Genomic DNA, 15,229 nt, shown 5'->3' on the forward strand with positions numbered 1-15,229 from the left:
AAAACTCCTAATTAAATCCATTCTGATTCCATGTTGTAACACAATAAAATGTGGAAAAGTCCAAGGGGGGTAAATACTTTTAAGAGCCTGTGTGTGTGTGTGTGTGTGTGTGTGTGTATATATGTGTCTATATATATATATATATATATATATATATATATATATATATATATATATATATATATATATATATATATATATAGATATATATATATATATATAGATATATATATATATATATATATATAATATATATACACACACACACACACACACACACACACACACACGCACACACACACACACGCACACACACAGCTCTGGAAAAAATTGAGACCACTGCAAAATTATCACTTTCTCAGGTTTTACTATTTATAGGTATGTGTTTGGGTAAATTGAACATTTTTGTTTTATTCTATAAACTACTGACAACATTTCTCCCAAATTCCAAATAAAAATATATATGTCATTTAGAGCATTTATTTGCAGAAAATGACAACTTGTCAAAATAACAAAAAAGATGCAGTGTTGTCAGACCTCGAATAATGCAAAGAAAATAAGGTCACATTCATTTTTAAACAACACAATACTAATGTTTTAACTTAAGAAGAGTTCAGAAATCAATATTTGGTGGAATAACCCTGATTTTCAAGCACAGCTTTCATGCGTCTTGGCATGCTCTCCACCAGTCTTTCACATTGATGTTGGGTGACTTTATGCCACTCCTGGCGTAAAAATTCAAGCAGCTCGGCTTTGTTTGATGGCTTGTGACCATCCATCTTCCTCTTGATCACATTCCAGAGGTATTCAATGGGGTTCAGGTCTGGAGATTGGGCTGGCCATGACAGGGTCTTGATCTGGTAGTCCTCCATCCACACCTTGATTGACCTGGCTGTGTGGCATGGAGCATTGTCCTGCTGGAAAAACCAATCCTCAGAGTTGGGGAACATTGTCAGAGCAGAAGGAAGCAAGTTTTCTTCCAGGACAACCTTCATGCCCAAGCTGCCCGATTCCAGCCTTGTTGAAGCACCCCCAGATCACCGATCCTCCTCCACATTTCACAGTGGGTGCGAGACACTGTGGCTAGTAGGCCTCTCCAGGTCTCAATCTAACCATTAGACGACCAGGTGTTGGGCAAAGCTGAAAATTGGACTCATCTGGGGGTGCTTCAGCAAGGCTGGAATCAGGCAGATTTGTCTTTGCGACGAGTGCATGAATCAAGCCAAGTACAAGGTTGTCCTGGAAGAAAACTTGCTTCCTTCTGCTCTGACAATGTTCCCCAACTCTGAGGATTGGTTTTTCCAGCAGGACAATGCTCCATGCCACACAGCCAGGTCAATCAAGGTGTGGATGGAGGACTACCACTTAGGTGGCACATCTGGAAAAGTAGATGGCTCTTTTTGCCTGTACTGTATATCATTATTTTGTTTGTAATTTTAGCTAATTAAGTTGATAGGATCCCCGCCCCTGTGCGTATTTCATGTTATGTGTTATTTTGTATTTGCATGTATTGTTGCACGGGGTGTGTGAGTGTGGGTGTGGAATAGTGGGTGACAGGGAGGCAGTTAAAATCCTCCCTGCAAACACACATTTGAATAAATGTTTAAATAATTAAGGCTCCAGCCACAGGTGTATAAATACGGTGATTACGGGTGGTGAAGTAGTTAGTGATGGGGAGAATTAGTGTTGGTTAAGGTATGTGTTTTGTGTTCTGTGTGATACTATATTTACGTCTGTGTTGGTTTACGTTTGTGAGTCTTTTGAATAACTTTTTGTTTTGGAAGTTGTGCCTTTTGTTTTGTTAAATGTGTTTTGTTTAGAGTTTCTGTCTGTGTTTTGTTTATATTATTTATTTTTGTTTATAATTAAATGTGCGCACCAGCGTTTACAAAGCAAACCTGCATTCTCTGCCTGCCGAGTCTCTCTTCCTGATTTATAATAGCCGGGCCTATGACGTCATCCTGTCACAGGTGTGCTTGATTATTTTTTTTTTGTCTGCCTTTCTCCTGCCTTAACTTTGTTTAGAAAAAATTGTATGCAAAGTATGTCAGTGATGTGGTCTTCAAGGTGGTATTCATGTTGTATACAGTGCGTTTTTAAACATACGCTGGCAGTGTGCAACAGTTAAGTTTATTAGAATAAACCTATTGTGCTACTGTTTTCTTTTCTCTGTTGGCTAGTGGAGAAAATGCGTTTAACGGCCGGAATTGGAGTAAAACCTGTTTAGACTGCACTTGCAGATCTCTTGATCTACCCCTTCTACTACTATGCACTGGACTGGCCTGACCTAAGCACTGCCTCAGCTGATGCACTGTCCTTGCCCTATTGCACTACTAATTTGTAATTGTAGATATAAGTTGTTATAATCCTAACTTGTTGCATCCTAGCTCATGTTGTAATTTAGTAGTATTATTTGCACTTGCTGTAACTATACATAATAATAATAATAATAATAATAATAATAATAATAATACGAAAAGTGTTGTCAGTCCAAATACAGTAAGAGTCTACTGTTGCTGGGGGCTTAATGGAACCCCCAAGCCATCTGCCTCCCCATTTTATTTGGCCACCAGCCCGCACTGCAGTGTGTATACAGCTATGGCCAAAAGTTTTGCATCACCCTAGAATTTTAGGATTGAGAAATAATTTAATACAAATAATTATGCATTTACAATTTAGATCTTATTTATCGTGTAATCAAAGAAACTACACACTTCTATTGCAAGAGTCTGCCGGAAAACCATAATAGTAGGACTTCATATTTGCAGTGCATTCCATTGTGTTTTGAGACGTTAAGTATATGGAAAACTAAACATGCGGTATGTAATTGAATATGTTAACGTAACATTATTCAGCAGGTTTCGTTCGATTGTACAAAACAAAATTAGGTAATGATGCAAAACTTTTGTCCACAGCTGTACATTCACTGATGGGTGGCTTTATAAAAGATGCTATAAAGTTTTTAATTTTGAAATATTTTAGTACATAAATACACTACAGAGATACGGTAAATATTCATGTGCATCAAACAAACTCATGTCAGACACGTAGCCTAACAGAAAACACAGACAATGGTAACTTTTCTTGAATAACTTCTTCCCAAGATCTTTATGTAGAGTTGTCTTAAAACTGCAGTTTAAAATGTAAAAATGTATAGGCTATTACTATATTGAATGTATGCAGGCCTGTTTGTTAAGTACTTACTGGTGCCTGACACAAAGGTCAAAGAAACGCAGATTAACTAACTGTATGAATAGTATTAGAAAACCCCATGCATACAAACAGTGGTTATGCATAAACAGAACATCCTATTATACAAAGTTAGCATGACTAAAAGTTTGCAACCATAAAAATAAAGCACTTCCCACTATGAGCCACCTCAACAATGACAGTGTGCTCTGACCAATGCCCAGTTTGCTTGATTGGTGAGGAGACCCTGGACACTGGAGTGGGTGTCAGTTTGTAGAGCGTGGATTGGAGGTGAAAACTCTGACCCCCATGTTGAACTTTTAAAGTATAACATTACAGGTTTGAGACCAAGCTTTTGAAGGGCGGATAATAATCAATGATTATTTTTTTTATAATGCTCATGTCAATAAAACTTAACTCTGCAATTAGAAATACTGGTTCTGTCAAACAGGTGGCTAGTTAAACTAACATTGCATACTAGTACAGGAGCACTTGATATTTAATGGCGCTTGTGTGTGTGTGTGTGTTTTTAATGTAACCTACAGGAGGAAAGGAAAAAATATGAAAAAGACACAGAGAAGTACTACAGCGCTCTGGAAAAGGTTTTAAATATGTCGGCAAAGAAGAAAGATCAACAGCTGCTGGAGGTACAATTTAGGCCTTCAAGGTTCAATTCTTGCTACTAAAGTCATCATGTTGCTGGTACTGTAAATTTGTGAGATATGTTGTAGTGGTGAGTAAAGGGATGCTTTTATATTTTCTACATTTTCCTCATATTTAATTTCTTGTCTATTTTAAAGTCTTACAGTAAAACCTGTCCAATCTAGCCACTCTACAAACAATCATTCTGTATAATTTGGCATAATTTTTGGGTCCCTGCCAAATCCCTATTGACATAAATGGTGTGATACCCTCTTCGGTCCGGAACCTGTTTTGTTTTGAATTTGAAAGTCTTGTTTTATTTTTATTTATTTATTTATTTTATTTATTTTTAGGTACAGTATTAAGTTTTGCAGTATCTCTGTAGTCCTGCATACTGTCTAATCCTGCACAATTTTGTAGTCCTAAATGATGCCGGATCAGAAAGGTCTTCTTTTATTTTGTTTTATGCATCGGCTAATTCTCTCTCCTTTTTTCACATATTATTCACCAAGATTACTCCTCAAGCCGATTTGCTGTGTACCCACCTGAAATACTCACAATTAGCCTTGAGGAGTATTTTGGAAGCATTTTATCTGGAATAGTTAGAAAGCAATATGCATGGCAATCAATCATATAGAACACGCATACTAAATTGTTACACATGTAAGGGATAAACTATTAGGAAAATGTTGACACAGTAATATAACTATCAAATATAGTAGTAACCCTTACAATTTGCTGTGCTATGATACATTTAATGGATCTTGAATAACTACAACTTGCAGGAAGGTGAAGAAAGAAACCCTCATCGTACCAAATATAGCAAGATGCAAGTTGTTTGTGTGGTTTTGCTAATCTAATGAGTTTTGAATGTGGTAAACAGTAAGCCCAGGAATATTTATTAGACTGTCATGTTTATTCTGCTGGCTCACTGCCGGCATGCTGTTAATGTAAAAGTCTGTTTCTGCTAGAGCTGCAAGTTATGATCCATGTTCTTCGTCTTGTTCCCCAGTAAATCAAGCTGTGTACTTTTTGGCATATCTGTGTCTTCTACATACCGTAGTTTTCCATGCCACTGTTTTCCCTTGGAATATGGGTGTTCTCCCTCCCAAGGCTCTTTAGAGAAGGGTTGGAGCTTGTTTTTTTTTTTTTTTTTTTTTTTTTTTTTTTGGGGGGGGGGGGGGGGGGGGGGGGGGGTCAAACGGGGGGGGGGGGGGGGGGGGCTGGGGGGGGGGGGGGGGGGGGGGGGGGGGGGGGTGGGGTGGTCAAAGACTAGGAATGCTTTAAATCTCTACTGACTGTCATGACTGACCCTAAGAGTGTAATAAGAGTGTAAGAGTGCAAGTAATATTAAAAGTTAGGTGATTTTTAAGGTTCAACAAAATGTATTGCCTACCCTCCATGAGGAATGAGTATTTATGAGATCTGACCAGTCATTTAACTAACTCTTGTCTGATTTTATATTTTTAAAGGCAGACAGCCAAGTGGAGGCGATGAGACTACATTTCCATGAGGAATCGCTGGAATATGTTTGCAAACTGCAGGAGATCCAGGAAAAGAAGAAGTTTGAGTGTATAGAGCCAGTAAGTGCAGCGTGTTTTACAAATGTGGGCAGGAAGCCACAAGTCTAATAAATTGAATTTCATAAAGGTCTGGACAGGGGTTGCAATAAAATCAAGGATAAATATTGGAACAAATCGCCCAAATCATCAAAGACAATCTCAGGCTTATGGTAGCACTGAACTGCATCATCAGCCCTTGGTTTAATCTAGCTGTGCCAGACTCTCGTACAGTCTGTCCCTGTCATTTTTAACTTGGGTCACACTGCCTCCTGACCAAAGAAGGCAACGATATTGGGGTCATGTTGTTTGTTTTTTTTTCAGGTTCCGGTGGATATTCTTGAATTACTAGTATAAAAAAGTATTGCACACTTAATTATGCCTACAATAGCAACTGTTCCAGGAGTCATTTAACTAGTGTGTTATACATGCTAGACAAGTTATGAGTGATTGGCAATTTTTTTTTTCTCTGTGTTCTTTAGATGCTGGCTTTCTTCCAGGCAGTTTTCACATTTTATCATCATGGATATGAACTTGCAAAAGACTTCAGCCACTACAAAACAGAACTGCAGATTAACATTCAAAATGTGAGTTATTTTACTATGATACTGTGCCTAAACATGCATTTTAAAAACAGGTGCCCAAAAACTTTTTGCCTCTGGTCAAAGATGCTTTTGTACTTTTTGTGTCCTTTGTTCATTCTAAACTGGGATATTGTTTTAAGATGTTGCAACTACTAATTAATTTTGTAGTTAATTGAATTAGTGCTTGGTGAAATGATCAGTTTCATAAAGTAGAGGTAAGAGAAGGTGGGGATTTTATGTTTAACCAAAACTACATTGTGTGTTGCAGGAAATGTTTTGTTCCCTCTGGTGGGGTACTTCTAAATTGCAAGCACATCAGTCCTTGGCTTGTGAGCATGCAGAGTGGAGAAACCTGTTTTATTTCTTTTAAACTAACCCGATATTGCCATCTAGTATTTCCTAGGACCTTTAGTTAATGGAAACTTTTAAGACATTGTTGGGTATATTAAAAGTAGTGGAGTTCAGTTAAAACCTGATTTTGTTATTCTAAATAAATCATAAATCAAAACAATTTGATTGGGGAGGGAATGAAGATGGCAGCATCAAAACTTTGTCCTCGTTGAGCTTGCTCAAAGTGTAAGTGTGTGTAAATTGTATGTGATTTTGATTCAGAAAGTTAAAAAGCTAAACTAAAACAAATGTACTGACGCAACTAGATATGGACGGCAAGAGACTTCAGATTTGTGAAGTCAGGACCTTAAATGTATCGTAAGGAATGCTTTTATTGGGCTCTGTCCACTTTTCACTGCCCATCTTATTTAGTTTTGCGTTTTCATTATACTAAATGAAACATCTGTGAAAGAGAGAAATGCTCTAATTATAGGTTTGTAGTGTAAGTTGTTAGTTCTCAATGATAAGAGCTGCGGTGGAATAATCACAAACTAAGAAAAACTTAGGCTCCACACCATAATGAACTGTAACTTGTAACTATTTAGTATTTTATTGTATTTATGTATTTATTTTTTAAAGACAAGAAATCGGTTTGATGGTACCAGGGCGGAAGTAGAAGAATTGATGAAGAAAATCAAAGAAAACCCAGAAGAACACAAGCGGAACAGCCCGCTCAGCATAGAGGGGTACATGTACGTCCAGGAGAAGAGTACGTTGGGTGTTGCTTGAATTGTTCATCTTTACCAATTCATCCAATGCAAGTAGCTGTAGCACCTAAACCATTCTGTCTTGCTATTTAGGGCCTCCCCCCTTCGGCTCCAGCTGGGTGAAGAAGTACTGTATTTATATGAAAGAGCAGAAAATTTTTAACATGGTTTCATTTGATCACAGATCTGGAGGGAAAATGGTGAGTGGTGTCTTTTTTAAATGTTTAGCACTTTTAGAAACAACAGCAATACAGTACCAAAATAGTTGGACGTTTTCCTTTAATATTACAAAACTGTTAATATTTTTGTTATAGTTCCAAGATTTTCACTGTCCTTTGTGTGCTTTAAAAACTAAATAATATATATATATATATATATATATATAATATATATATATATATATATATATATATATATATATATATATATATATATATATATATATTGAGAATAAGTTAACATTTGAGAGCAACCCATGTATATGAAGGTGAGCTTGATGTTGTATCTGCCAGCCAGCACCATTTGTTTTGTCGGAAGAAGTTCTTAGTATTCACTGAATGTGTTACAGCTCCTTCCATCTTCAACAGAATTCACAGATACTAATGGATGATTTTTGCAGCCCGACTATCACTTATCTTGGACTACCTTATATTGCCTTGGGTGAGGCAGTTCCAGATCAGTGATTTATTGGTGAAACCAATAGTACAAGTCAAATTCAGCGTTTTCTTGTCTGTAATTGTGTCTGTGTCTTTTGAACTCCATTAGCACTATGGTTATAGATTAGACAGACTTTTACTGCATCAAGATTTCCTAGTATGAGTTTTCGATGTAGTGATGTGTTTATTATCTGTACAGTGGGTATTCCATTCGTTAGTGTTGACAGCCACTCAGGTGCTGAGTAATCTGTGTGTGTTTTCTAGGGGGAACCGGAGTCTTTCATTCTGAAATCATGCACAAAGAAAACAGGAGATTCTATCGACAAGAGGTTTTGTTTAGAGCTAGAGGTAGCCGACCGGTAAGAATTTATTTTTTGTACAGGGGTTAGACAGAGAATTGGAAACAGCAGCCATATGCAAGATACCTTATTGTATATGTAAATACATTCTCACATAGTTTCACAGAGTAACACTAAAGGGCAACTGGACACCACACAAAACCAAAACTGTAACATTGTGAAGCTTTAGTTTCTATTAGTCTGCCATCTAGTGGCTATATAGAGGTGAGCAAGAATATAGCATTATCCAAATACAGATGACTGTGCAAACGAGACATATTCATTAATAACTGCTCGTTTTGTCGCACCTCCCCATTGCATACAGAAATTCTGTGACACTATTAAAACACCAAAAAAATATGAATTGGCTTGACCTGTCGCTTCCTGGTGTGTCTTAAGTGTCCATTGGGTGGCATGCAGTGGAAATGCAAGTCTGATATTTGTTGAAGTCACCTTTATGCTTTTTAGTGTCACTTCTACCCATTTCTGTTGTAGCCGAGCCACAGGGAGAAAACCCAAATTAAAACTGCACTGATACCACTGTTCAACAACACATCATGACCGCTGTACACAGCCACGCAAGCCTGCATGAGCTCTTACAGACCTGGTATATCTTTCATGCGTTGCCACATTTCTAATTTAATTTGTTTCCATAGCTTTGTCTTTATTTATTTTATTTATTTATTTATTTTAAATATGTAAATTTAATCTTTTTAAAAAAAATTAAATACAATTGTTGCACACACATGCATTTATAGTGCTCTGTTTATTTTAAATGCATACATCACTACGCTGAAATAACATGAATGCATTCTCTACATATTACATTATGTAAAAATATAAATGTGTACAGTTGGCCTATACAGTAGTATTGGCTACCGGTAACACAAAATAGACCATGGTACCACACTGACACGTTATGATACTATACATACTGCACACACTTTACAGAAATAAATCATTTTTAAATTCACATGTTAAAATATACAGGGTGTGTGTGGCTGCAAGTATAACGCATAGCCAACCTGCTGCTTTTTGTTTTCTGTTGGTATGAGTCGCACTTTCTTGGCAGAAGCAATCAAAGATTTTAAATTTATGATTTTAGTCAACATCTTGTATTTCGAACACCTGGAGTCCATCAGTATTTTTGAACGCTTCTCACACAATCATTTATAATAAAGTACACAATGGCACCTCTGTGGGCCATATTCAGGACACTTACATTGTATTCATGTGTTATAAACTTATGGGGTAATTGGGAGTCATGATCATACTGTGTTATAAATGGTGTATGTAAAGAGACCTTTTTAAACAAGCTGGGAACACTTATTTGCTATAGCACATTCTAGCATGTCTTGGCATGATCAAAGATTTGTCTTGTAGGAATTCAATTCAATGCAGTATACCTGTAAGTAATGTTTGAATTGTGGAGTGTCTTCACCAGTGCTCATACTGTGCTTATATCATTCAGACCCGGCCTCATTATCACCGTGCAGGCCTTGTTAGAAGAGGATCGGAAGCAGTGGATGCAGGCAATGGGAGGCAAAGAACCTGTAAGCGATGTAATACATTTGCTTAGAATGAAAGGGGTTTGGTGTTTTATTTTAGAAACATTTGGTTTAACTGGGGATGTTCAGCACTGAAGTTTACATCCAAATTCAATAATTAAGTAGACATATTAACAAGGAAAAGTTTGATTTAAAAGGTTTGATTTCCACTTATCATTTAAAGCTGTTTGTTAAGCATTTTTTCTGTTAATGACAGGTCTATAAGTTAGGCAGAGCATATTCCAAGAGGGAAGGAAGTAAGTATGCTATCAAAATGTTGCATGGTTTGTTATGTATTTTTACAGTCTCTAGTCTGATTTGAGCTGTTTTATGAAGAAGGCTTTATTAGAGACCTTTGTTTAGTATTCAGTCTTTTTGTGTTTGAAAAATGCATGCAAGTGCTGTTTCATAATACCGAGACACCTCTTTTGTAGTTTAATACAGGTGCATTGTTTGTAAATTTAAAACAAAGCACTAAAAAGGGTCTGAGGGTGATTTTTTTCTACCTTTTACAATGATTTTAATTTCAGACAGAAGTAGTGGCAAGGTAACCTAGGTGATCACTGTTTTTCATTTTATATGCCAGGGGTGGCTAGCCCTGGCCCTGGAGAGCCACATTCCTGCATGTTTTCTGGATGTCTTTTAAATCATCAATGGCTGAAGACCTAGTAAAAGTGTTAGTGTGTAATGAAAACCAAAAGACCCTGCGGCTCTCCAGGATCAAGTTTAGCCACCCCTGTTATATGCGATGCATGATGCGTAATAAAAATAATGTGTTTTTTTTTTTTTTTTTTTTTTTTTTTTTTAGTTGAAGCACACCTGGATGAAGTAGGATATTCACTTGTAAAGAATTGTATCAGCGCAGTTGAGTCTAGAGGTATGTTTGTTTAATGCAAGGTATTTGTTCATACAGTTTAGTAAGAAATGGTCATCCATACCATAATCCCCACCAATAGTTAGATAAAAGAATTTTAACAATTGCAGTAATCTAATCGAAATTTAATTTGAAGTGCAGTACAATAGTTTTACCACAGGAGGGCATAGGGCACTCTAGAGTCATCATTAATAAAAGCTCTCCTTGGAACCACTCGCCTCAATTTAATTAAACTTTGCATGGATATTTATTACAAATAGCTATTCTACATACTGTGCTGTGAATGTAGGTCATAGTGAATTCACAATATAGACATCTGATTTGCTTTGATTGCATCGTCACTGTGTGCTGGGATTGATTCTCTTTCAACAGGGATTACTGATCAGGGGCTGTACAGAGTTGTCGGCGTCAGTTCCAGGGTGATGAAGCTTGTCGGAATATTAATGGGTAAGTGTTTGTTTTGTTGTTTGTGTGTCTACATGTGTGTGCTCCTCTGAGTAGTCTGTACAACTTCCTAAACCATTCCCAAAGCAACTGGTGCACCCAAGATAATTTCCTCTTCATAAAACTTAACATATGTGTGCATTATTTTGTTAAATGCACAAGGATTTAAGAGTGCCACATTTTCCCATGTGCCTACAATTGCATCTTTATCGGGACGGCATTTTGTTTGGCAAAAAAAAAAAAATATCTGCCACTCAAGTCCTGCCAAGGTGCAACTTGGACAGATGTTGTAAACCAACATATGTTGCAAGTTAAGTGAGCTGTATTTTGGACACCAAAGAAGCCAAGACTGTTAACAATACAAAAAGCGGAATTGACCCTGCGTTCTGCGCTACAAGTTTAATTAAAACATTTCAAGTAACACTAATTGGTAGTTTTGTTTAAAATATTAGGAGCTTTATTTTCAGAAACAGTATTAGCACATTTTTTTATTTTTTTTTATATAAAGAAAACAAAACGGTGATTTTCAAAATCTTCTCTCAGGATAATTAAAGAACTCCTGTAAACAGCTTAGTTTTTTTTTTTTCTTGCTAGTTATGTAACTTTAGTGAATTTGCTTTTTTGTTTCATAAAGGATGCAAACCTATCGCAGTGTTAAATGCTTTATGAATATGTCTTCTTAGGTTTCTTCGTTCTCTAAGCAGATTTGAAATACCTTTTTCAAGAAAGTCTTACTGGTACTTGTTTCTGTTTATTTATTATTTCTCTGTGCATATTTTGACAACTGACACCTGGAGTGCATTAGCTTTTAGCTACGTATTTCAAAATATGATGGTACGTGTGCTTGCAGTAATAATAATGGGGTGTGATTGGGCTCTTGGAGTTCTCAGATCTGCCACAGACAGCAGGTGCCTGCGTCTAACAACTTCATTGGTATTCAGGGCTGCACTTGCCTGGCACACTGTGCTGCTTTAAGGGACCGGCTAGGTCTTATCCTTGTGGGTGACACTTGGCTTTGAAAAGTGTAGAAAATCAAATTGTGACCTCCCCTGCCACCCCAACCGAGCAACCACCAGCACCACTCTGTACGTGTGCGGAATGACAAACGTGGTTGTTCAATATACTGCTGTCAGTTTCAACACAATTTGTAATATATTGTTTTTTTTAAATATATTTTTGTTTTATATAGAAAATATAGTCTTTACATGCGTGAAATGCAGAATTTTCAAAAGTTCTGACAGTAATTTCATGGTGAATAACCATCACTAGTAACATATGCGGTTTAGGTTAAAGTACAAAGCCAATATATTTTTCATATATGTCATATCTCTAACTCTATTTCTAGAGTAAAGTCTTGGAGCGTTCATCTGAATAACAGCAGCCTTTACTGTATACAGTACAGGTGGTACAGACTGCTTCAGCTTTGTAAGACAGATATTTCATTCCTGTTGACTTTAGCATATGACTACTTTTATACAATGTGGTAATAATGTTCTATCTAGCATACAGCACTGTTTTTGATTGGGTAGTTACCAATCAGCCATGTGCTGCACACACAACATGCTTGAATATAGCGTGTAATATCAGGAAATTTCAGTAATGTAATATTCTAATTAGAAGTACTGATGACCTTCTACTATAGATGATCTGTTCAAAGAAACATGCAGATTTATTTTTTTTTTTTTTATCATGTAATGTTCCATAGCCCTTTTTTGAAATCTTTTCATCTAGCGCTAGGAGATGCAGTGTGTGAAAGGCCCTCTGTGGCCACTGATTGGGTAGCTTGGAGAAAGCCACACACAGAGACTGAAAACAGCTAAAAATGTAAACCGTGTGTTTGGTGAATCCAAAAAGAGCTTGCTCCGCGCGAAAAGAAATTACGCAAGCCTCCCATGATGTTTTCGCTTCTTCAGCCTCCCTCCATGTCAGTTTGGGCACTGATGTTGGCCTTGCTTCTTTCCCACAGCTCCTTGGCAGACTGGGTGTTTTTTTTTTTTTCTCTCCTCTCTCTTTTACCCTTTACACTTTCTCATTAGGAATGGGTAAACCAGGCTATAGTGTAAGCGTAAGGTGTCAGAGTTAGATTTTACTTTTAGTGGTCCATGTGTCTAAATTTAAACTAGATGTACAGTATCACTGTTTCAGTAGAGTCTGAAAAAAAAAAGAAATGGAGGTTGTTGTTTTATTGAACACCTGTTTTCATTTTGATCTAAATTTAGAAATCTTTGGCCATTTCCGAGATCCAATGTTATTATAATCAAAGCGATCCTGGTGGAGGTAGAATATCGAAACAGATTTAAAGATTTGTAACTGATTAAACAAATATATATATATATATATATATATATATATATATATATATATATATATATATATATATATATATATATACACACACACACACACACACACACACACACACACACACAGTGCCTTGCAAAAGTATTAAGACCCCTGGCCAATTCTCTCATATTACTGAATTACAAACTGATGAAAGAAATTGCCCTAATGAGGACACAATTACCTTACCATTGGCCTCCACCTGTGAACCATTAAAGTTGCTGTCACATTTTCTGGATAAAACCCCCACTGTTGAAGGATCATTGGTAAGGCTGTGAATCTGAAGGAAAATGAAGACCAAAGAGCATTCTACAGAAGTTAGAGATAAAGTAGTACAAATGCATAGATTAGGGAAAGGGTACAAAATAATATCCAACTGTTTGGATATCCCAGTGAGCACAGTTGGATCAATAATCTGGAAGTGGAAGCTGCATCACACCACCCAGGCACTGCCAAGAAAAGGCCGTCTCTCAAAACTCAGCGCTCAAACAAGAGACTTGTGAGAGAAGCCACAGAGAGGCCAACAATCACTTTGAAGGAGCTACAGAGTTCAGTGGCTGGGAGTAATGGTGCACCAGTCAACCAACAGCATAACACTGGCCTGTATGGGAGGGTGGCAAGAAAGAAGCCGTTTCTCAAAAAGTACCATCTGAAAGCACGTCTGGAGTTTGCCAGAAAGCATGGGAGTTACCCAGCTGCGATGTGGGAAAAGGTTTTGTGGTCAAATGAGACCAAGATAGAGCTTTTTGGCCAAAACTCAAAGCGCTATGTGTGGCGCAAACCTAACACTGCCCATGCCTCAAGACACACCATCCCTACAGTGAAGTATGGTGGTGGCAGCATCATGCTGTGGGGATGCTTCTCATCAGCAGGGACTGGGCATCTTGTTACAATTGAAGGAAGAATGGATGGAGCAAAATACAGGAAAATACTGCAAGAGAATCTGCTTCAGTCCGCTAAAAAACTGAAGCTTGGGAGGAAATTCACCTTTCAGCAGGACAATGATCCCAAGCACAAGGCCAAAGCAACATTGGAGTGGCTCAAGAACAAAAAGGTGAATGTCCTACAGTGGCCCAGTCAAAGTCCTGATCTCAATCCCATTGAGAATCTGTGGCACTATTTGAAAATTGCGGTCCACAAGTGTCATCCAACCAACCTGAACAACCTGGAGCAAATCTGCCAAGAAGAATGGGCCAAAATCACTCTGACACTGTGTGCAAAGCTGGTACATACTTACCCCAAAAGACTTAAAGCTGTTATTGCAGCGAAAGGTGGCTCTACCAAGTATTAATGTGTGGGGGTTGAATACTTATGCAAGCAAGATATTTCAGTTTTTTATTTTTCTTAAAAATATTTCCCAACATAAAACCAATGTCACCTTACAATAATTGATTCTGAGTTTCAGTGTTTTCAAATAAAATATCAAACAGAATGAAATTTCAATGTACCATTTGTAATTCAGTAATATGAGAGAATTGGTCAGGGGTCTGAATACTTTTGCAAGCCACTGTATGTGTGTGTATGTATATATATATATATATATATATATATATATATATATATTATTTTTTTATATCTCTCTTTATGGTGTGGACCAACATTTCGGAATGCAAGCTGTTTACCATTAGTAATTCTCAATTTTATAATTGGTGGCTTTATATTAAATAGTAAAAGTGGCTGAACAATCTCTACCTTACTACTTCTGTAATGTCATGTGTATATTGCATTTTAAGTGTTTTTTTCTTTTGTTGTTTTTTTTCTATGCTCAGATAAAAAGACATTCAATGAAGTTGATCTCTCTGCTTCTGATGAATGGGACATAAAAACAGTAACTAGTGCACTAAAGCAGTATTTAAGGTAGGCTTTAAACCTCTTGTAACTATTATTTTACATTTTGCTGAAGACAAACAACTTTTTTTTAATTATTTGTTTTACATTACTGGCAATGCATACATGTTT

At 37.0% G+C, this 15,229-nt stretch overlaps 1 protein-coding gene across 1 annotated transcript in view; it reads left to right on the top strand.

Moving 5' to 3' along the window:
* The window catches only part of arhgap10 (Rho GTPase activating protein 10), a 66,034-nt gene that overhangs the window by 33,892 nt on the left and 16,913 nt on the right, over positions 1-15,229 (top strand). Inside the window, exons 5-15 of the mRNA XM_041260210.1 lie at positions 3,735-3,836; positions 5,304-5,414; positions 5,873-5,977; positions 6,944-7,073; positions 7,165-7,271; positions 7,992-8,086; positions 9,537-9,618; positions 9,830-9,869; positions 10,421-10,489; positions 10,859-10,933; positions 15,040-15,127. Of these exons, the coding sequence (XP_041116144.1) occupies positions 3,735-3,836; positions 5,304-5,414; positions 5,873-5,977; positions 6,944-7,073; positions 7,165-7,271; positions 7,992-8,086; positions 9,537-9,618; positions 9,830-9,869; positions 10,421-10,489; positions 10,859-10,933; positions 15,040-15,127 (1,004 nt within the window). The remainder of the gene's footprint in view (positions 1-3,734; positions 3,837-5,303; positions 5,415-5,872; positions 5,978-6,943; positions 7,074-7,164; positions 7,272-7,991; positions 8,087-9,536; positions 9,619-9,829; positions 9,870-10,420; positions 10,490-10,858; positions 10,934-15,039; positions 15,128-15,229) is intronic.

The sequence above is a fragment of the Polyodon spathula genome, chromosome 1 (genome assembly GCF_017654505.1).
Source record: "Polyodon spathula isolate WHYD16114869_AA chromosome 1, ASM1765450v1, whole genome shotgun sequence".
NCBI classification, from domain to species: domain Eukaryota; kingdom Metazoa; phylum Chordata; class Actinopteri; order Acipenseriformes; family Polyodontidae; genus Polyodon; species Polyodon spathula.